We start from the raw sequence: 22,813 nt of genomic DNA, 5'->3' as shown, positions 1-22,813 counted from the left end.
GAGGACGCACAAGAGAGTGCACAGGGTGCGATGAGGGCACCCAAGGGTGCTCAAGAGGACACAGGACGGGGCAGAAGAGGGCACGAGGGGGCACGAGGAGACAGGAGGGTGCACGAGGGGGCACAGGGAGGCATGAGGGGGCACAGGGATGCACAAGGATGCACGAGGGGCACAAGGAGGCACGAGGAGACGGGAGGGTGCACGAGGGGGCACAGGGATGCACGAGGAGACAGGAGGGTGCACGAGGACACACAAGAGAGTGCCCGAGGGGCGATGAGGGCACCCGAGGGTGCACAAGAGGACAGAGGCACGAGGGTGCACGAGGGCGCTGTCCCACCTGCGGATGGCGGCCCAGATGCGCCGGGCGTCGTCGGCGAAGTAGTACCGCCGGGTGCGGGTGACGCCGCGACGTCGCAGGTCCCGGGGCAGCACCAGGGCGGCGTAAGGCAACTCCCGCAGCCCCCCGGGCCAGCAGCTGCAGCAGCCCCCGGCGGCCCAGGGCCACCGACTTGCGCCGGCGTCAGCGGCCCCGGCCCCGAACCCACCCGGCGTCCCTCCGAATCCACCCAAACCCACCCAAAATCCACCCAAAGTCCCTCTGAACCCACCCCGGGTCACCCAAACCCACCCAACGTCCCTCCGAATCCACCCAAACCCACCCAAAATCCACCCAAAGTCCCTCCGAGCCCACCCCAAGGTCACCCAAATCCACCCAAAGTCCCTCAAAATCCCTCCAAATCCACCCAAAATCCCTCCGAACCCACCCCAAACCCACCCAACGTCCCTCCGAATCCACCCAAACCCACCCAAAATCCACCCAAAGTCCCTCCGAGCCCACCCCGGGGTCACCAAAATCCACCCAAAGTCCCTCCAAATCCACCCAAAACCCACCCAAAATCCACCTAAAGTCCCTCCGAGCCCACCCCGAGGTCACCCAAATCCACCCAAAATCCCCCCAAGTCCCTCCAAACCCACCCAAAATCCCTCGAACCCACCCCGGGGTCACCCAAACCCACCCAAAGTTCCTCCAAATCCACCCCAGGGTCACCCAAATCCACCCAAAATCCACCCAAAATCCCTCCAAACCCACCCCAAACCCACCCAAAATCCCTCCGAGCCCACCCCAAGGTCACCCAAATCCACCCAAACCCACCCAAAGTCCCTCTGAACCCACCCCGGGGTCACCCAAATCCACCCAAAATCCCTCCAAGTCCACCCCAAGGTCACCCAAATCCACCCAAAGTCCCTCAAAATCCCTCCAATCCACCCAAAATCCCTCCGAACCCACCCCAAACCCACCCAACGTCCCTCCGAATCCACCCAAACCCACCCAAAATCCACCCAAAGTCCCTCCAAATCCACCCAAAACCCACCCAAAATCCACCTAAAGTCCCTCCGAGCCCACCCCAAGGTCACCCAAATCCACCCAAAATCCCCCAAAGTCCCTCCAAATCCACCCAAAATCCCTCCAAACCCACCCAAAATCCTCCGAACCCACCCCGGGGTCACCCAAACCCACCCAAAGTTCCTCCAAGTCCACCCCAGGGTCACCCAAATCCACCCAAAGTTCCTCCAAGTCCACCCCAAGGTCACCCAAATCCACCCAAAGTCCTCAAAATCCCTCCAAATCCACCCAAAATCCCTCCGAACCCACCCAAAACCCACCCAACGTCCCTCCGAATCCACCCAAATCCACCCAAACCCACCCAAAGTCCCTCCAAATCCACCCCGGGGTCACCCAAATCCACCCAAAATCCACCCAAAATCCCTCCAAACCCACCCAAATCCCCCAAAGTCCCTCCAAATCCACCCAAAATCCCTCCGAGCCCACCCCGAGGTCACCAAACCCACCCAAAAGTCACCCAGTTCTCCCCAAAACATCCCAAAATCCACCCAAATGCCCCCAAATGGTCTGAAATGCTCCTAAAATGGCTCCAAATCCCCCCAAAATGCCCCAAATCACCTTAAAATCCCTCCAAAACTCCCACCCCCAACCGCCTCCCCCCCAGCACCCATAGGTGCCCCCCTGTCTCCCCAGCACCCATAGGTGCCCCACCACCACCCCCTGAGCACCCATGGGTATCCCCCCGCCTCCCCAGCACCCATAGGTGCCCCCCCCACCCCTCAGCACCCATAGATGCCCCCCCCTTCCCTGCAGCACCCATAGGTGCCCCCCCTGTCTCCCCAGCACCCATAGATGCCCCACCCCCAGCCTCTGAGCACCCATAGGTGCCCCCCTGTCTCCCCAGCACCCATAGGTGCCCCCCCCTTGCACCCCAATACCCATGGATGACCCCTCCCACCCCTCCAGCACCCATGGGTGCCCCCCAGCACCCACCCTGTCGAAGACCCCCCCGGGGTTGAGCAGGAACCTCCGGCCAGGCAGGCGACGTGAACCGTGAAGCGCGTGTGGGGCACCAGCAGCTGGGGGGGGGGTGGGGGGTGGGTGCCAGCACCCCAAAACCGGGGTGTCCCACCCCCCAACACGTGGGACCCCCCCACCCCAAAACCTGGGGTGTCGTGTGTGTCCCCCCCCCAATTCTGGTGTCTCCCGGGTGCCCTCTGCGGGGGGGATGATGCCACCTGCACCCTGGGGTCCCCCCATACCCCCAAACCCTGCCCCCCTCCCGATGTTGGGGTGCCCCCCCCAAGACACCAGGGCCCCCCCCCAGACACCAGGGACCCCCCCAAACCCCAACACCCCCCCCCAGTGCCCTTTTGCAGGAGGGATGATGCCACCAGCCCCCCGGGATCCCCCCATACCCCAACCCTGCCCCCCCCCGATATCGGGGTGCCCCCCCAAAACACCAGGGCCCCCCCCCAGACACCAGGGGTCCCCCCAAAAACCCCAGGACCCCCCCAAACCCCAAGACCCCCCCCCCAGTGCCCTTTCTCAGGGGGGATGATGCCACCTGCCCCCCGGGGTCCCCGAATACCTCAACCCTGACCCCCCCCGATATTGGGGTACCCCCCCAAAACACCACGGCCCCCCCCAGACACCAGGGACCCCCCAAACCCCCAAGACCCCCCCAAACCCAACACCCCCCCCCAGTGCCCTTTTGCAGGGGGATGATGCCACCTGCACCCTGGGGTCCCCCAATACCCCAACCCTGCCCCCCCCGATATCGGGGTGCCCCCCCAAAACACCAGGGCCCCCCCCCAGACACCAGGGACCCCCCCAAAAACCCCAGGGACCCCCCCCAGACCTCAAGACCCCCCCAAACCCCAACACCCCCCCCCAGTGCCCTTTCTCAGGGGGGATGATGCCCCCAGCCCCCCAGGATCCCCCCATACCCCAACCCTGCCCCCCCCCGATATCGGGGTGCCCCCCCAAAACACCAGGGCCCCCCCCAAAAACCCCAGGGACCCCCCCAGCCCCCAACACCCCCCCCAGTGCCCTTTCTCACAGGGGACGACGCCCTCCTGCACCCTGGAGTCCCTCACACCCCCCTCCCCCCATTCCGGGGTGCCCCCCCCCGACTTGGGGGGGGGCTGTTTGGGGGGGGGGGGGGGGGTACCTTGAAGAGGGGGTGCTGGGGGGGCAGCTGGCGCAGCGTGACCAGGGCAAAAACCTCCCCCAGCAGGTGCGAGCGCAGGAGGTGGGTCAGGGCCTCGTGCACCTGGAACTCGGCGCTTCGCACCCAGACCTTGGCCAGGGCCCAGAGCCAGGGGGGGGTCCCCCGGCAGGAAAATGGGGGCGCGGGGCCCCGGCTGCTGCGAGAGCTGCGGGGGGGGGGGGGGGGAAATTGGGGGGGGGGGGGGGGGAAAAAAAGGGGGGTTGGGGTGAAAAAGGGGGGGTCGGGGGCACCCTGCGGCCATACCGGGGGTCCCCACCCCCACATAAGGGGGCGCTGCCCGTTCCTGCCTGGGGGTGTCTGGACCCCCCCCCCCCCCCTCCAGACTCTTGTGACCCCCCCCAACCTCTGTGACCCCCTCTGGACCCCTGTGACCCCCCAAACCCCTGTGACCCCCCACACACCCCCATGTCCCCCCAGACTCTTGTGACCCCCCCCCCCCAAACCCCTGTGACCCCCTCTGGACCCCTGTGACCCCCCCCAGACCCCTGTGACCCCCCACCACACCCCATGACCCCCCCCAGACTCTTGTGACCCCCCCTCCAAGATTCCTGTGACCCCCCCAAACCCCTCTGACCCCCCCGATGCCTCTGACCCCCCCCCACACCCCCATGATCCCCCCAGACTCTTGTGACCCCCCCCCCAGTCTCCTGGGACCCCCCCAGACCCCTGGGACCTCCCCCCCAGAGCCAGGGGGGGGTCCCCCGGCAGGAAAATGGGGGCGCGGGGCCCCGGCTGCTGCGAGAGCTGCGGGGGGGGGGGGGGGGGGAAATGGGGGGGTGGGGGGAAAAAAAAGGGGGTTGGGGTGAAAAAGGGGGGGTCGGGGGCACCCTGCGGCCATACCGGGGGTCCCCACCCCCACATAAGGGCCCGTTCCTGCCTGGGGGTGTCTGGACCCCCCCTTATGATACACACCCCCCCCCCGAGTTATGGGACCCCCCCACAAACCCCTGTGACCCCCCCTCAGACTCCTGGGTCACCCCTCAAACACCTCTGACCCCCCCCCAAACCCTGTGACCCCCCTCTGGACCCCTGTGACTCCCCCTGATCCCTCTGACCCCCCCCCACATCCCCCCATGACCCCCCCAGACTCTTGTGACCCCCCCCCCCAAACCCCTGTGACCCCCTCTGGACCCCTGTGACCCCCCCCAGACCCCTGTGACCCCCCACACACCCCATGACCCCCCCCAGACTCTTGTGACCCCCCCTCCAAGATTCCTGTGACCCCCCAAACCCCTGTGACCCCCCCGATCCCTCTGACCCCCCACCACGCCCCCATGACCCCCCCAGACCCCCTGTGACCCCCCCCAACTCCTGGGACCCCCCCCAACTCCTGTGACACCCCCCCCCAAGCTTTAGGGTCCCCCCGGAGTTTTGGGGCCCCCCACAAGGTTTTTGGGGTCCTCCCCAGGGTACTGGTGTCCCCCCACGGGGTTTTGGGGTCCCCCCAGAGGTTTTGGGGTCCCTCCAAGGGATTTTGGGGTCCCCCCCGGCTTTTTGATGTGTCCCCCCAGGATTTTGGGGTCCCCCCCGTGTTTTGGGGTCCCTTCTGGATTTTGGGGTGTCCCCCCGGGTTTTGGGGCCCCCCCAGAGGTTTTGGGGTCCCTCCCAGGGATTTTGGGCCCCCACGGCTTTTTGATGTGTCCCCCAGGATTTTGGGGTCCCCCCCGGGTTTTGGGGTCCCCCCAGGATTTTGGGGTGTCTCCCCGGGTTTTGGGGTGTCCCCCGGAGTTTTGGGGTCTCCTGGGTTTTGATGTGTCCCCCCCGAGTTTTGGGGTCCCTCCCAGGGATTTTGGGGTCCCCCCCGGCTTTTTGATGTGTCCCCCCAGGATTTTGGGGTCCCCCCGGGTTTCGGGGTCCCCCCCGGGTTTTGAGCCCCCTCCCAGAGTACTGGTGTGTGTCCCCCCGGGTTTCGGGGTCCCCCCCCGGGATTTTGGGGCCCCCCCGGGATTTTGGGGCCCCCCCCGGGTTTCGGGGTCCCCCCCGGGATTTTGGGGTCCCCCCGGGTTTCGGGGTCCCACCTGGATGGCGATGGGCAGGAGCTGCCCGTCGGGGCGCTGGTGCAGGAGGCAGAGGGGGGCGGCCACAAAAGTGGGGTGTCCGTCGATGCGGGCGGTGGGGAGCCCCTCCAGCACCGCGTAGTCGGCCAGGTAGATGTTCCCCTCCTGGGGGGGGGTGAGGGGGGGTCACCCCAAATATCTGCGACCCCCCCACCCCTCCCCAGACACCTGGGACCCCCCCAAAAGAAACGGGGTTCCCAGGACCCCCCCCCCCCAGGTCCCCTGCACTGTTCCCTGGATGCCTGGGACCCCCCCAAAAAATCGGGGTCCCCATGACCCCCCCCGTGTCGTGGTCCCCACCCCCCAAACACCAGGGTCCCCCCACCCCTCCCCAGACACCTGGACCCCCCCAAAAAACGGGGTCCCCTTTGCCCCCCCCCGGGTCCCCCCCCAAAAAAACGGGGTCCCTGTGACCCTCCAGCCCCCCCCCCCCTTCCCAGACACCTGGAACACCCCAAATTCGGGGTCCCACGACCCCCCCCCGGGTTCCCCCCAAAATTCGGGGTCCCCCTGCCCCCCCTGGGTACCCCCCAGACACCTGCGACCCCCCCCCAAAAACCGGGGTCCCCGTGACCCTCCAGCCCCTCCCAGACAACTGGGACCCCCCAAAAACTGGGGTCCCCATCGCCCCTGTGTGTGTGTGGGGGGGGGTCCCCCCAAAAATTGGGGGGGTCCTTTCCCGGGGGGTCTCACCTCCATCTCGCGCTGCAGGCAGGTGGCGGGGCCGAGGCTGGGGGCCACCATGGGGGGGGTGACGGGGAAGTTGGGGGGCAGGCGGGAGCAGCGGCGCAGCAGGACGGGGTTCACCCCGCTCAGGTACTGCTCCCCGAAAAAGGCGTCGTCCTGCCAGTGCTGCACCACGTACTCTGGGGGGCCCCGCACGTGGGTCCCTCCGTGCCCCCCCCCCCCCCCAAAATGCCAGGGTACCCCCAAAACCCCTGGGTGTCCCCCCAAACCCCTGGGAGCCTCCCCGGACACCTGGGTCCCCCCATGGCCCCCCCAAGACCCCTGGGAGCCCCCCAAAACCATGGGACCCCCCCCAGGCATCTGGGACCCCTCATGTCCCCCCCAAAATGTCAGGGAACCCCCCAAACCCCTGGGTGTCCCCCCCAAACTCCTGGGACCCCCCCCCGGACACCTGGGGCCCCCCATGGCCCCCCCAAAATGTCAGGGTCCCCCCCTAACCCCTGGGACCCCCCCCCCAGGCATCTGGGACCCCCCCCGGGACACCTGAGTCCCTCCATGGCCCCCCCCCCAAAATGCCAGGGTACCCCCAAAACCCCTGGGTGTCCCCCCAAACCCCTGGGACCCCCCCCAGGCATCTGGGAACCCCCACGCCCCCCCCAAAATATCAGGGTCCCCCCCAGACCCCTGGGACCCCCCAGACTCCTGGGACCCCCCCCCGGACACCTGGGGCCCCCCATGGCCCCCCAAAAACTTCAGGGTCCCCCCTCAAACCCCTGCGACCCCCCCAGACTCCCAGGACCCCCCCAGACACGTGGATGCCCCCATGGTCCCCCCAAAACCTCTGGGCCCCCCCCAAACCCGTGGAACACCCCCCAGGTATCTGGGTCCCCCCGTGGCCCCCCAAAACTCAGGTTCCCCCCCAAAACCCCCTGGGATCCCCTGGGACCCCCCCCGGACACTTGGGTCCCCCCATGGCCCCCCCAAAATGCCGGGGTCCCCCAAAACCCCTGGGGCCCCCCCGGGACACCTGGGACACCCCCCCCGGACACGTGGGTCCCCCCCGTGGCTCCCCCAAACTCCAGGGTCCCCCCAAACCCCTGGGGCCCCCCCCCGGCTCCTGGGACCCCCCCGTGTCCCCCCCGATGTCACCCCGCGTCACCCCGTGCCCCCCCCCATGGCCCCAGTGCCCCCCATGAACCCCCGTGTCCCCCCCCCGGGCCCCTCTGTGTCCCCCCCTGTCCCCCCCCCCTTCCTTGTCCCCGCCGTGTCCCCCCGGGGTCCCCCTGTCCCCCCCCATGTCCCCCCCCATGTCCCCGTGTCCCCCCATGTCCCCCCCCATGTCCCCCCCATGTCCCCCCCCATGTCCCCGTGTCCCCCATGTCCCCCCCATGTCCCCATGTCCCCCCCATGTCCCCCCCCATGTCCCCCCCATGTCCCCGTGTCCCCCCATGTCCCTGTGTCTCCCCCATGTCCCCCCCCATGTCCCCCCCCATGTCCCCCCCCCATGTCCCCATGTCCCCCCCATGTCCCCCCCCCATGTCCCGTGTCCCTCCATGTCCCCCCCATGTCCCCCCATGTCCCCGTGTCCCCACATGTCCCCCCATGTCCCCCCCCGTGTCCCCCCCATGTCCCCGTGTCCCCCCATGTCCCCCCCATGTCCCCCCCATGTCCCCCCCATGTCCCCGTGTCCCCCCGTGTCCCCACCGGTGACGGGGGTGCGGAAGCAGCAGCAGAAGGCGGGTGATGGCCTCGAGGCTCGGCCACGAGTGGGGCCGGTCCAGGAACCCCCGGAGCTTGGAGTCGAGGTTCCTGGGGGGGGGGGGACACGGGGGGGACATTGGGGGGGACATTGGGGGGACACGGGGGGGTGGGGGGGGGACAGGGGACACGGGGATGGGGGGAAATGGGGACAACAGGGTGGAGCTGGGGGGATGGGGGACATGGGGGGACATCGGGGGTGTGAAGGGGATGGGGGGGACACGGGGGGGCGGGGGGGGACATTGGGGTTGTGGGGGACATGGGGGGGTGCGGGGGGGGACAAGGGGGACATTGGGGGGGACATTGGGGGGACATGGGGGGGGTGGGAGTGATGGGGGGACATTGGGGGGGGCCATGGGGATGGGGGGAAATGGGGACACCAGGGTGAGCTGGGGGGGACCAGGGACATGGGGGGGGGGACATGGGGGGGGGGACAGGGGGACCCCAGGGGACAGGGGACGGGGAGGGGGGGGACACGGGGGGGGGACAAGGACCAAGCCGGGGCGGGGGGGACACGGGGCCGGGCAGGAGGGGGCACAGGGGTGGGGAGGGGGCGGGGCCATGGGGGGGCCATTCCAGGTGTGACTGTGGGGGCGGGGGGGGGGGGGGAGGTCACACAGGGGTCACACAGGGGTCACACAGGGGTCAGGGGTCAGGGTCAGGCTCACGCGCTGCTGCCCCCGCAGGTAGAAGGCGGCGGCCTTGGGCAGCGAGTACTCGAGGTCGGGGTCCGGGGGGGTCCCCAGGGGCAGCGCCCAGGCAGCCCCGGGGCGAAGGGGGCCAGGCTGGGGGGGACAGGAGACGGGTGACACCCCCGGGGGGGCCACAACCCCCCCAGGGGGGCAACAACCACCCCCGGGGGGGGCAATAACCCCCTCAATAGGGGCAATAACCAGTGCTGGGGGGGCAACAACCACCCCCAGGGGGCAACAACCCACTCAGGGGGGGCAACAACCACCCCTGGGGGGGCAATAAACACCCTAAAGGTCAATAAGCACCCCCGGGGGGCAATACACCCCCCTCAAGAGGGGCAACAACCACCCCTGGGGGGGCAACAACCCACTCAGGGGGGGCAACAACCACCCCCGGGGGGGCAATAACCCCCTCAAGAGGGGCAACAACCCCACTCGGGGGGGGCAACCACACACCCTGTGGGGGGCAACAACCACGCCCAGGGGGGCAACAACCGCACTCAGGGGGGGCAATATCCATCCTGGGGGGCAACAACCGCACCCAGGGCACAACAACCCCCCCTGGGGACAACAACCACCCCCAAGAGGCAACAACCCCCCCTGGGGTGGCAACAACCCCCCCCTGGGGACAGCCTGGGGACACCCAGGTGACCCGGGGGGGGACACGACCCACCCCCCCCCCACACTCACCGGTAGCGCCGCCGTTGCTGGGTGAGGTGACGCCGCCGGAGCCGCCGGAGCAGCGGGTGCCGCTCCTGTGCCGGTGTCCTGGCTGCGGGGTGACACCGTGAGGGCGCCGGGTGGCCCCGGGGAGCACCCAGGTGGCCCATGAGGGGGTGTGTCCCCCCCCCACCCAACCCCCCCCACCCTGGTGGCCGGTTGTACCTGTCCCCTCGGGCAGGTCCCAGGTGCCGTAACCCTGGAGCCAGCGGTAACAGGGGAAGTAGAAGGGCCCGGGGGGGTCCTCGTCCTCGTCCTCGGTGTCACCCGCCTCCTCGATGTCACCCGCTTCATCGTCGTCACCCGCTTCATCGTCGTCACCCGTGTCACAGTCGTCACCCGCGTCGGTGTCGTCGGCATCGTCACCCACATCCTTGGTGTCACACGCACCCTCGGTTTCATCGGTGTCACCCACCTCGTTGTCACCCGCCTCATCAGTGTCACCCGTCTCACTGTCACCTGCCTCGTTGTTGTCACCCACCTCATTGGTGTCACCCACCTTGTTGTCACCCGCTTCATTGTCACCCGCCTCGTTGTCACCCTCCTCATCGGTGTCACCCACCTCATTGTCACCCTCCTTGTCAGTGTCACCCGCTTCATTGTCACCCGCCTCGTTGTCACCCACCTCATTGGTGTCACCCACCTCATCGTTGTCACCCGCCTCACCAGTGTCACCCACCTCCTTGTCACCCACCTCATTGGTGTCACCCACCTTGTTGTCACCCGCCTCATCGGTGTCACCCGCCGTGTTGTCACCCGCCTTGTCACCCACCTCGTTGTCACCCACCTCATCAGTGTCACCTGCCTCATTGTCACCCGCCTCACTGTTGTCACCCACCTCATTGGTGTCACCCACTTCATTGGTGTCACCCGCCTTGTTGTCACCCACCTCATTGTTGTCACCCCGCCTCACCAGTGTCACCCACCTCCTTGTCACTCACCTCATCGGTGTCACCCGCCGTGTTGTCACCCGCCTTGTCACCCACCTCGTTGTCACCACCTCATCAGTGTCACCTGCCTCATTGTCACCCGCCTCACTGTTGTCACCCACCTCATTGGTGTCACCCACTTCATTGGTGTCACCCGCCTTGTTGTCACCCACCTCATTGTTGTCACCCGCCTCACCAGTGTCACCCACCTCCTTGTCACTCACCTCATTGGTGTCACCCGCTGTGTTGTCACCCGCCTTGTCACCCGCCTCGTTGTCACCCACCTCATCGGTGTCACCTGCCTCATTGTCACCTGCCTCATTGTTGTCACCCACCTCATCAGTGTCACCCGCCTCCTTGTCACCCGCCTCTTAAGTGTCACCCACCTCATCGTCACCCGCCTCGTCGGTGTCACCCGCGGCCCCGCTCTCCGTCCCCTCGTCCTCCTCGCTGTCGTAGGCGTCTTCATCACCGCTGCTCTCTTCCTCCTCCTCCTCCTCCTCGGAGTCCCCGGGGGTGGCGGGAGGGGGCGTGTCCGGGGGCGTGTCCTGCGGCGGCGCCGTCCCCTCGCGCCAGGCGCTGACCCCCTGCAGGTACCAGGCGCTCTCGGGGAGGCCCCCGAAGGGCCCCTTGTGCACCCGCAGCAGCAGGAGGCGCCCCAGGGCGCGGGGGGTGGGGACCCGGTACTCGGCCCGCTGGGGGAGGGGACACGGGGACAGCGTCAGTGACACCCGGCAACCGGCAACAACCAGCCCGCTGGCCCACAGCGGCACCACCGCCATGTCACTGCCACCGTCACCATGGCACCGTGTCCCCACGTCACTGTGTCACCATCACTGTCAACGTCACTGTGCCACCGTCATTGTGTCACCGTCTCACCATGTCACCACCCCCAGGTCAGTGTCACCATCGCCGTCACCATGTCACCGCATCACCACCGCCATGTCACTGGCACCGTCACCGTCACCATGGCACCGTGTCACCATCACCAGGTCAGTGTCACCATCACCGTCATTGTCACCATCACCATGTCACTGTATCACCACCACCAGGTCACTGTCACCATGTCACCGTGTCACCACCACCATGTCACTGTCACCGTCACCATCACCATGTCACCATGTCACCACCACCAGGTCACTGTCACCATCGCTGTCACCATGTCGCCATGTCACCACCGCCACGTCAGTGTCACCATCACTGTCACCATGTCACTGCATCGCCGTCACCACGTCACTGTCACCATGGTACTGTGTCACCGTGTCACCATGTCACCATCACCGGGTCGCTGTCACTGTCACTGTCACCCTCTCACAGTCACCGTGTCACTGTGTCACCACCGCCATGGCAGCGTCACCGTCACTGTGTCACCATGTCGCCAGTGTCACCATCACCATGTGCCTGTGTCACTGTGTCACCATGTCACCATCCCCATGTCACTGTCACCATCACTGTCACCATGTCACCACCATGTCAGTGTCACCGTCACTGTGTCACTGTCACCACCACCATCACAATGTCATGTCACCATGTCACGTCGCCACCACCGTGCCAGTGTCACCGGCGCTGTCTCACCATGTCACCATCACTGTCACCGTGTCACCGTCACCATCAGCACCACCATGTCACCGTGTAACTGTGTCCCTGTCCCTGTGTCACCATCACCGCGTCACCATCCCCGTGTCACTCACCATCGCTGTCACTCTGTCACTGTCGCAGTGTCACCACGTCACCACCACCACACCACCGTCACCAGGCCACCGTGTCACCGCCACCGTGTCCCCACGTCATCATGTCACCATCACTGTGTCACTGTCACCATCACCGTGTCACCGCCACCCAGTCCCCATCCCGCCGAGGGACAGTGTCACCGTGTCCCCGTCACCGGGTGGCACCCACCCCGCTGGCAATGGCAACACCGTCACCGTGTCACCACCACAACCACGCCCTGTCACCGTGTCACCGTCCCCCGGGTCACCGCCCCCACCCCGCAGAGAGTCACCCGTCCCCTCCCCTCCCCCACGTCCCCAGGTCCCCTTTTTGGGGGGTCCCCCACCCCCCCTTCCTCCTCCTCCTCTTCCTCCTCCTCCTCCCAGGGCCCCCCCCAGACACCTGGGTCCCCTGGGGGGGGGTGGGGTGTCCCCCCAGGGGGGCACTCAGGTGACTGGGGACCCCCCAGCCCCCCAAAACCCCCCAAATAGGGGACCCAGGAGTCCTGGGGCCACCCAGCCCCCCAATAAAGGACCCAGGTGTCCCCCAAACCCCCCAAATAGGGGACCCAGGTGTCTGGGGCCCCCCAACCCTCAATAAAGGACCCAGGTGCCCCCCAAAATCCCCCCAAATAGGGAACCCGGACGTCTGGGGGGTCCCCCAACCCCTAAATAGGGCACACAGCCCCCCAAAATAGGGGTCCCACGAGTCCCCGGGCCCCCCAACCCTCAATAAAGCCCCCAGGTGCCCCCCAACCCCCCCAAACAGGGAACCCAGGCGTCTGGGGGGACCCAGCCCCCCCAAATAGGGGACCCAGGAGTCCTGGGGTACCCCCAACCCTCAATAACCCAACCCTCAATAAAGGACCCGGGGCCCCCCCAAAATATCCCCAAATAGGGCACCCAGATGTCCTGCGGCCCCCCAACCCTCAATAAAGCCCCCAGGTGCCCCCCAAAACCCCCCAAACAGGGCACCCAGGTGCCTTGGGGCCCCCCCAACCCTCAATAAGGGACCCAGGGGCCCCCCAAACCCCCCAAATAGGGCACCCAGGAGTCCTGGGGCCCCCCAACCCTCAATAAAGCCTCCAGGTGCCCCCCAAAACCCCCCAAACAGGGCACCCAGGTGCCTTGGGGTCCCCCCTACCCTCAATAAAGTCACCAAATGCCCCCAAACCCCCCAAACAGGGGACCCAGGTGCCCCCCAAACCCCCAAATAGGGCACCCAGATGTCCTGGGGCCCCCCAACCCTCAATAAAGCCCCCAGGTGCCCCCCAAAACCCCCCAAACAGGGCACCCAGGTGCCTTGGGGTCCCCCCTACCCTCAATAAAGTCACCAAATGCCCCCAAACCCCCCAAACAGGGGACCCAGGTGCCCCCCAAACCCCCAAATAGGGCACCCAGATGTCCTGGGGCCCCCCAACCCTCAATAAAGCCTCCAGGTGCCCCCAAACCCCCCAAACAGGGGACCCAGGTGCCCCCCAAACCCCCCAAATAGGGCACCCAGATGTCCTGGGGCCCCCCAACCCTCAATAAAGCCCCCAGGTGCCCCCCAAAACCCCCCAAACAGGGCACCCAGGTGCCTTGGGGTCCCCCAAACCCTCAATAAGGGACCCAGGGGCCCCCCAAATCCCCCAAACAGGACACCCAGGTGCCCAGCTGCCCCCCCCCGGGGGTCTCACCGAGCCGCAGGTGAAGTCGGGCCCCCAGCCGTCGAGGGGGGGTGCGGGGGCTGCGGCCGCGGGTCCCCACCAGGGTGACGGCGACGGCGTCCATGGTGCCGGCCAGGGGCTGGGGCCCGGTGCTGACCCCGCAGCCGGTACGTGGCCATGGCTGCGCGGGCGGGGCCCCCGGGGGGGGGTTTTGTGGTGCTGCCGCGCCCCAACCCCGCCTACGGCTGCCCCCACCCCACCCCGTCATGTACCCGCCACGCCCCGGGGAACCGGGGTGTCCTGGGGGGGCCCCACCCAAAAATGGGGGAGCCAGGAGGCTGGGGGGGGCATGAAAAGGGGATCCAGGTGTTATGGGGGGGGGGGGCACCCCCAAAAATAGGGACCCAGGAGGTGGGGGGGGGCCATGAAAAGGGACCAGGGTGTTCTGGGGGGGCCCCCACCCTGAAAATGGGGACCCAGGAGGCTGGGGGGGGCATAAAAGGGGACCCAGGTGTCTTGGGGGGGGGACACCCCAAAAAATGGGGACCCAGGAGGCTGGAGGGGGCATGAAAAGGGACCCAGGTGTTCTGGGGGGTCCCTACCCCAAAAAATGGGGGACCCAGAAGTCGGGGGGGGGTGACAAAAGAGGCCCCGGGTGTCCTGGGGGGGGCGACACCCCAAAAAATGGGGGACGCAGGAGGCCTGGGGGGGCATAAAAGGGACCCAGGTGTTATGGGGGGGGGGAACCCCCAAAAATAGGGACCCAGGAGGTGGGGGGGGGCCATGAAAAGGGACCTGGGTGTTCTGGGGGGGGCCCCCACCCCTGAAAATGGGTACCCAGGAGGCTGGGGGGGGCATAAAAGGGGGCCCAGGTGTTCTGGGGGGGCCCCAACCCAAAAGTGGGGGACTCCAGAGTCTGGGGGGGCCATAAAATGGGACTTGGGTGTTCTGGGGGGGCTCCACCCCAAAAAATGGGGACTCAGGAGGCTGGGGGGGGCAACAAAAGGGGACCCAGGTGTCTTGGGGGGGGGACACCCCCAAAAAATGGGGACCCAGGAGGCTGGAGGGGGCATGAAGAGGGACTCAGGTGTTCTGGGGGGGCCCTGGGGGGGCCCCACCTCAAAAAATGGGGGACCCAGGTGTCGTGGGGGGGCCCCAACCCCAAAAAATGGGGACCCAGGAGGCTGGGGGGGGCCATAAAAAGGGACTCAGGTGTTCTGGGGGGTCCCTACCCCAAAAAATGGGGGACCCAGAAGTCGGGGGGGGGTGACAAAAGGGGTCCTGGGGGAGGGACACCCCAAAAAATGGGGGACGCAGGAGGCCTGGGGGGGGCGTAAAAGGGGACCCAGGTGTCCGGGGGGGTCCCCCACCCCCAAAATGGGGAGCCAAGAGTCTGGGGTGGGCCCCGAACCCCCAAACTGGACCCCAGGAGGTTGGGGGGGGGCTCAGAAGGGGGGGGGGGGGGTGTACAGGGCACCCAGAGGCTCTGGCCACGCCCCCCTGTCTTGGACACGCCCCCTTCCGTAGGGACACGGCTCAGGCCACGCCCCCTCAGGCTCAGGCCGCGCCCCCCGCTCAGGCCACGCCTCCCCCCAGCAACGCCATGGCGTTGCTGGGGGGAGGCGTGGCCTGAGCCAATCAGAGCAGGAGAAGGGGCGGGGCCATGAGTCACTCCCGGCGGAAAGGGCGTTGCGAGCGTGACGTCACTTCCGCCGGCGGCGGGCGCGGCGCTTCCGGGTGCGATGGAGCCCGAGTTCGATGACTTCGTGTCGGTGGAGGAGCTGATGGTGAGGCCCCGCCCCCTCCCGCCGTGGACACGCCCCCTCCCGGCCTGGCCACGCCCCCTCGGCTCGCGTGGGGGGGGGTCCCGTGGCCCCCCCGGGACCCCCCCGCCGTGTGGTCCCCCCGGACCCCTCCGGGCCGTGGCCCCGCCCCCCCGGGACAGGCCCCGCCCACAGCGACCCCGGCTGGGACCCCGGCCCCGCCCCCATGGGAGCTCCCAGTGCTCCCAGTAACCCCCAGTGCCCTCCCAGTGCCTCCCAGTTCCCTCCCAGTGCTCCCAGTAACCCCCAGTGCCTCCCAGTTCCCTACCAGTGGCCCCAGTAACAACCAGTTCCTCCCCAGGGCCCTCCCAGTTCCATCCAGTGCTCCAGTAACCCCCAGTGCCCACCAGTGCCTCCCAGTTCCCTCCCAGCACCCCCCCGGTGCACTCCCAGTTCCCTCCCAGTGCCCCCAGTAACAACCAGTTCTTCCCCAGTGCCCTCCCAGTTCAGTCCCAGCACCCCCAGTGCCCTCCCAGTTCCCTCCCAGTAACCCCCAGTAACCCCCAGTGCCCTCCCAGTGCTCCTAATTCCATCCCAGTGCCCCAGTAACAACCAGTTCCTCCCCAGTGCCCTCCCAGTACACCCCCAGTTCCATCCCAGTGCCCCCAGTGCCTCCCAGTTCCCTCCCAGCACCCCCCAGTGCCCTGCCAGTTTCCTCCAGTGCTCCCAGTAACCCCCAGCACCCCCCAGTGCCCCCCAGTTCGCTCCCAGTGCCCACCAGTGCCCCCCAGTTCCTTCCTAGCACCCCCAGTGCCTCCCAGTGCCTCCCAGTTCCAGCCCAGTGCCCCGGTAACCCCCAGTGCCCTCCCAGTTCCCTCCCATTGCTCCCAGTAACCACCAGTGCCCCCCAGTGCCTTCCAGTGTGCCCCAGTAACAACCAGTTCCTCCCCAGTGCCCCCCGAGTGCTCCCAGTGCCCCCCAGTACCCTCCCAGTGCTCCCAGTTCCTTCCCAGTGCCTCCCAGTATCCCCTCAGTTCCCCTCCCAGTGCTCCCAGTGCCCTCCAGTTCCCCCCAGTGCTCCCAGTGCCTCCCAGTGCCCCCCCAGTGCCCTCCCAGTGCCCCCAGTATCCCCCAAGTTCCCCACCAGTGCTCCCAGTGCCCTCCTAGTTTCTTCCCAGTGCTCCCAGTGCCCCCCAGTAACCCCCAGTTCCCCACCAGTTCCCTCCCTGGGCCTCCCAGTATCCCCAGTGCCCCTCCAGTGCTCCCAGTTCCCTCCCAGTTCCCCCCAGTGCTCTCAGTGTGTCGTCACCCCCCCTGACCCCACCCCTGACCCTTGACCCCGTTTCCTGGCCCTGCCCCCGCCCTGTGACCTTTGACCCCGCCCCTGACCTCCAGCCCTGACCCTTAACCCTGGTCCCTGGCCCTGACCCTTGACCCCACCCTCTGACCCCACCCCTGACCCCTCTGACCCTGCCCCTTGACCCCCACCCCGACCCCTGACCCCACTCCCTTGACCCCTGACCCTTGACCCCACTGACCCAGCCCTTGGCCCCACCCCTTGACCCCACTGACCCCCCGCAGGCTCTGACCCCTGACCCGACCCCTGACCCCCGACCCCCACCCCCTGACCCCCACCCCTGACCCTTGACCCCACCCCTGACCCCACCCCTGACCCCTGACCCCACTCCCTTGACCCTTGACTCTGACCCCTGACCCTTGACCCTACTCCCTTGACCCTGCCCCTGACCTCCCTGACCCTTGACCCCTGACCCCACTGTCCCAGCCCTTGGCCCACCCCTTGACCCCCCTGACCCCCCACAGGCCCTGACCCCCACCCCCTGACCCCACCCCTGACCCTTGACCCCACTCCCTTGACCCTGCCCCGACCTCCCTGATCCTTGACCCTTCACCCTTCACCCTTGACCCCACTGACCCAGCCCCTGGCCCCACCCCTTGACCCCCAACCCCCAGTCCCTGACCCCACTGACCCCCGCAGGCCCTGACCCCCACCCCTGACCCTTGACCCCACCCCCTGACCCCTGACCCCACTCCCTTGACCCTGCCCCGACCTCCCTGATCCTTGACCCCTGACCCTTCACCCCTGACCCCACTGACCCAGCCCTTGGCCCACCCCCTGACCCCACTGACCCCCTGTAGGCCCTGACCCCACCCCCTGACCCCTGACCCCTGACCTTGACCCCACCCCTGACCCCGCCCTGACCTCCCTGACCCTTGACCCCACTGACCCAGGCCCTGGCCCCACCCCTTGACCCCCGACCCCCAGTCCCTGACCCCCCGCAGGCCCTGACCCCACCCCTGACCCTGACCCTGACCCCACCCCCTGACCCCTGACCCCTGACCCCACCCCTGACCCCTGACCCCACCCCTGACCCTGACCCCACCCCCTGACCCTGACCCCACCCCTGACCCTGACCCTGACCCCACCCCTGACCCCTGACCCCACCTCCTGACCCCTGACCCCTGACCCCACCGCTGACCCTGACCCTGACCCCACCCCTGACCCTGACCCTGACCTGACCCCTGACCCCTGACCCCCGCAGGCCCTGGAGCGGCGCTGGGCGGGGCAGCGTCGGGGCGGGGCCGTGTCCCCCCGGTGTCAGCTGGAGTACGGGGGGGGCTGGTGCGGAGCCGCTACGGGGACGACGTGGCCCGAGGGGTGACACTGCTGGGAGGTGGGGACGGGGGGGATGGGGGGGGACATGGGGATGGGGGGGACAGGTGGGGGGTGGGGACATGGGGGGGTGACACTGCTGGGGGGTGGGGATGGGGGGGGATGGGGGGGACATGGGGATGGGGGACACTGCTGAGGGGGATGGGGGGGACATGGGGGGGACATGGGGACAGGGGGGGACACTGCTGGGAGGTGGGGACGGGGGGGGACGTGGGGGGGGACATGGGGATGGGGGGGGACAGGGACAGGGGGGGACATGGGGATGGATGGGGGACACTGCTGGGGGGGGACGGGGGGGACAGTGCGGGGGGGGGGATGGGGGGGACATGGGGGGGGACATGGGGACAGGGGGGGACAGTGCTGGGAGGTGGGGACGGGGGGGGACATGGGGATGGGGGGGACAGGTGGGGGGTGGGGACATGGGGGGTGACACTGCTGGGGGGTGGGGACAGGGATGGGGGGGACATGGGGACGGGAGGGGACAGTGCTGGGGGGGGGGACAGGGGGGGACATGGGATGGGGGGGGGGACACTGCTGGGGGTGGGACGGGGGGGGACAGTGCTGGGGGGGGATGGGGGGGGACATGGGGATGGGGGGACACTGCTGGGGGGACACAAGGGGGACACAGGGGGGTGGGGACAACGTCACTGGGGGGGGACACTGGTGACAGGTGGGGACAGGGATGGGGGGGGACACGGGGACGGGGGGGGGGGGACAGTGCTGGGGGGGGGGGACCCGGGGGGGGGACCCGGGGGGGGGGGTGACAGGGCCGGGGGGGGCGGTGCTGCGAGGGGGGGGGGGGAGGGGGGACACGGGGAGGGGGGAGGGGCCTGTTGCAAGGGGGGGCCCTGGGGGGGGGCGGGGAGGGGTCATGGGACACCCCCCGGGGGCGGGGGGAGGGGGGGGCCGGGGACTCCCCAGCGATGTGGGGGGTGACCTGGGCCCCCCCCCCCCCCCCGCCCCTCCCCCCCCCTCCCCTCCCCCCCCTCCCCCAGAGCTGGTGCCGCAGGGGGGGGAGGAGCAGCGAGAGGCCACGTTCTACCTGGCGCTGGGGAACTACCGGCTGAAGGTGGGGAGGGGCGGGGGGGAGGGGCGGGGGGGTGGGGGGACACCCGGGGGGGGGGCGGGGGGGAGCCCCCGGCTGAAGGGGAGGGGGGAGAGGCGAGGGGGGGGGTGGGGAGGGGCGGGGAGGGGGAGGGGGAGGGTCAGGGAGGGGGAGGGGGGAGGGGCAGGGAGGGGGGGGAGGGGCGGGGCTATGGGGGGCGCAGGTGACCCCCCCCGGCCTCACGGGGTGTCCCCGTGTCCCCCCCCCCGCCCCCCCCAGGAGTACGAGCGGGCGCTGGCGCAGGTCGGGCGGTTCCTGGCGCTGGAGCCCGGCAGCTCCCGGGGGCTGCGGCTGCAACAGCGGATCCGGCGGCACATGAGGAGGGGTGAGACCCACGGCCGGACCCACGGGGACCCACTGAGACCCACGGGGACCCATAGAGACCCACTGAGACCCACTGAGACCCATAGCGACCCACTGAGACCCATAGAGACCCACTGAGACCCATAGCGACCCATAGCGACCCACTGAGACCCACAGCGACCCATAGCGACCCACTGAGACCCACTGAGACCCATAGAGACCCACTGAGACCCACACAGACCCACTGAGACCCATAGAGACCCACGGCGGGACCCACTGAGACCCATAGCGACCCACTGAGACCCACACAGACCCACTGAGACCCACAGCGACCCACGGCGGGACCCACTGAGACCCATAGCGACCCACAGCAGGACCCACACAGACCCACTGCGACCCACTGAGACCCACAGGGACCCACGGGGACCCACTGAGGCCCACACAGACCCACTGAGACCCATAGAGACCCATAGCGACCCACTGAGACCCACGGGACCACGGCAGGACCCATAGAGACCCATAGAGACCCATAGAGACCCATAGAGACCCATAGAGACCCACAGCGGGACCCACACAGACCCACAGAGACCCACTGAGACCCACGGGGACCCACACAGACCCACAGAGACCCACAGAGACCCATAGGGACCCACAGCGGGACCCATAGAGACCCACTGTGACCCATAGAGACCCATAGAGACCCACTGCGACCCATAGAGACCCATAGAGACCCACTGCGACCCACAGCGGGACCCACACAGACCCACTGCAACCCATAGGGACCCTAGAGACCCACAGAGACCCACAGCAGGACCCATAGGGACCCATAGAGACCCACGGCAGGACGCATAGAGACCCACAGAGACCCACAGTGGGACCCATAGCGACCCACAGCCTGACCCATAGAGACCCACAGTGACCCACAGAGACCCATAGAGACCATAAAGACCCATAGTGACCCACAGCGACCCACAGCAACCCACAGTCTGACCCACAGCGACCCATGGCAGGACCCATAGAGACCCATAGTGACCCACAGAGACCCACAGAGACCCACAGCAACCCCCAGCCTGACCCATAGAGACCCATAGCAAGACCCATAGTGGGACCCACAGCAACCCAGAGTGACCCACAGTGACCCACAGCGGGACCCATAGCGAGCCATAGTGACCCACAGCGACCCACAGCGACCCCTAGTGACCCACAGCAACTCATAGCAGGACCCATAGTGACCCATAGCCTAACCCATAGTACCTACAGCCCCCCCATATCCCCCATATCCCCCCATAACCCCCATATCCCCCCATATCCCCCCATAACCCCCATATCCCCCATAACCCCCCATATCCCCCCATATCCCCCCATATCCCCCCATATCCCCCATAACCCCCCATATCCCCCATATCCCCCCATAACCCCCCATAACCCCCCATAACCCCCCCATATCCCCCATATCCCCCATATCCCCCCATATCCCCCCATATCCCCCCATAACCCCCATAACCCCCCATAGCCCCCCATATCCCCCCATATCCCCCATATCCCCCATATCCCCCCATAACCCCCATATCCCCCATATCCCCCCATAACCCCCCATATCCCCCCATATCCCCCCATAACCCCCATAACCCCCCATAACCCCCCATATCCCCCCATATCCCCCATATCCCCCATAACCCCCATAACCCCCCATAGCCCCCATATCCCCCCATATCCCCCATATCCCCCATATCCCCCCATAACCCCCCATATCCCCCATATCCCCCCATAACCCCCCATATCCCCCATATCCCCCCATATCCCCCCATAACCCCCATAACCCCCATAACCCCCCATATCCCCCCATATCCCCCATATCCCCCATAACCCCCATAACCCCCATAGCCCCCCATATCCCCCCATATCCCCCATATCCCCCATATCCCCATAACCCCCCATATCCCCCATATCCCCCCATATCCCCCCATAACCCCCATAACCCCCCATATCCCCCCATATCCCCCCCATAACCCCCCATAACCCCCCATAACCCCCCATATCCCCCCATAACCCCCCATAACCCCCATAACCCCCATAACCCCCCATATCCCCCCATAACCCCATAACCCCCCATAACCCCCATATCCCCCCATATCCCCCATATCCCCCATAACCCCCATAACCCCCATAGCCCCCCATATCCCCCCATATCCCCCATATCCCCCATATCCCCCCATAACCCCCCATATCCCCCCATAACCCCCATAACCCCCCATATCCCCCCATAACCCCCATAACCCCCATATCCCCCATAACCCCCCATATCCCCCCATAACCCCCATAACCCCCCATATCCCCCCATATCCCCCATATCCCCCCATAACCCCCATAACCCCCCATATCCCCCCATATCCCCCATAACCCCCCATATCCCCATATCCCCCATATCCCCCCATAACCCCCCATAACCCCCCCATAACCCCCCATAACCCCCATAACCCCCCATATCCCCCCATAACCCCCCATATCCCCCCATATCCCCCATAACCCCCCATAACCCCCATATCCCCCCATATCCCCCCATATCTCCCCATAACCCCCCATAGCCCCCCCCAGCCCCCCCCAGCCCCCCACATTCCCGCAGGGTGGGGGTGGGGCCGGGGGGGTGTAACGTGTCCCCAGCTCTGACGTGTCTCCTGTGTCTCCCCCCCCCACCATGTCCCCCCCTCCCCCCTCCCCTCCCCCCCCCCCAGACGGGCTGTTGGGCGCCGCCATCGTTGGGGGGGTGGCGCTGGGCGTGGCCGGGCTGGCCGGGCTGCTGGGATTGGCCATCGCCCGCGCCCGGCACTGAGCCACAGCCCCGCCCCCACCCCCCTCCCTCCCCTCCCCACCTTTTCCTGGCCCCGCCGTGACATCGAGGTGACATCGCGGGGACATCCCGGCGACGACGGGGGAGGGGACGGCGCAGCGAGGCGGCGGGGGAGGGGCGGTGACGTCACAGTGACGACACGGTGACATCGTGGGGAGAACGCGGTGACATCATGGTGACATCACGGTGACATCACGGTGACACTGGGGAGAACACGGTGACATCACGGTGACATCATGGTGACATCACGTGTCATCGCGGTGACATCACAGTGACAACATGGTGACATCGTGGTGACATCACAGTGACACTGTGGTGACATC

General features: G+C 67.5%; 2 protein-coding genes and 2 long non-coding RNA genes across 4 annotated transcripts; 2 read left to right on the top strand and 2 right to left on the bottom strand.

The window, feature by feature from the left end:
• Positions 1–208: 208 nt before the first annotated feature.
• Positions 209–3,657, bottom strand: LOC141939040 (uncharacterized). Its single transcript, XR_012627459.1, has 3 exons — positions 3,519–3,657; positions 2,339–2,424; positions 209–508 (listed from the first exon to the last, which is right to left on the bottom strand). It is a non-coding gene; the product is annotated as an uncharacterized LOC141939040 (long non-coding RNA).
• A 1,273-nt stretch (positions 3,658–4,930) lies between these two features.
• Positions 4,931–10,890, bottom strand: LOC141939042 (uncharacterized). Its single transcript, XM_074858067.1, has 9 exons — positions 10,819–10,890; positions 10,479–10,774; positions 9,658–10,418; positions 9,463–9,544; positions 8,749–8,865; positions 8,027–8,131; positions 7,249–7,349; positions 6,329–6,501; positions 4,931–5,740 (listed from the first exon to the last, which is right to left on the bottom strand). The coding sequence occupies exons 1-9, from the start codon at positions 10,888–10,890 to the stop codon at positions 4,931–4,933; spliced, it is 2,517 nt and encodes an 838-aa protein (XP_074714168.1).
• On the top strand, positions 10,891–12,766 carry LOC141939041 (uncharacterized). Its single transcript, XM_074858066.1, has 3 exons — positions 10,891–11,413; positions 11,558–12,581; positions 12,695–12,766. Exons 1-3 carry the CDS (start codon positions 11,202–11,204, stop codon positions 12,764–12,766), a joined length of 1,308 nt encoding a protein of 435 aa, XP_074714167.1. The 5' UTR covers positions 10,891–11,201.
• Positions 12,767–15,433: 2,667 nt separating this feature from the next.
• Positions 15,434–22,476, top strand: LOC141939039 (uncharacterized). Its single transcript, XR_012627458.1, has 5 exons — positions 15,434–15,566; positions 18,104–18,235; positions 19,230–19,303; positions 19,559–19,664; positions 22,375–22,476. It is a non-coding gene; the product is annotated as an uncharacterized LOC141939039 (long non-coding RNA).
• The last annotated feature ends 337 nt before the right edge of the window (positions 22,477–22,813 follow it).

This window comes from Strix uralensis, unplaced genomic scaffold (genome assembly GCF_047716275.1).
Source record: "Strix uralensis isolate ZFMK-TIS-50842 unplaced genomic scaffold, bStrUra1 scaffold_528, whole genome shotgun sequence".
Taxonomy (NCBI): domain Eukaryota; kingdom Metazoa; phylum Chordata; class Aves; order Strigiformes; family Strigidae; genus Strix; species Strix uralensis.
The sequence above is the reverse complement of the archived record's forward strand: the minus strand, read 5'-3'. Positions and strand labels throughout refer to the sequence as shown.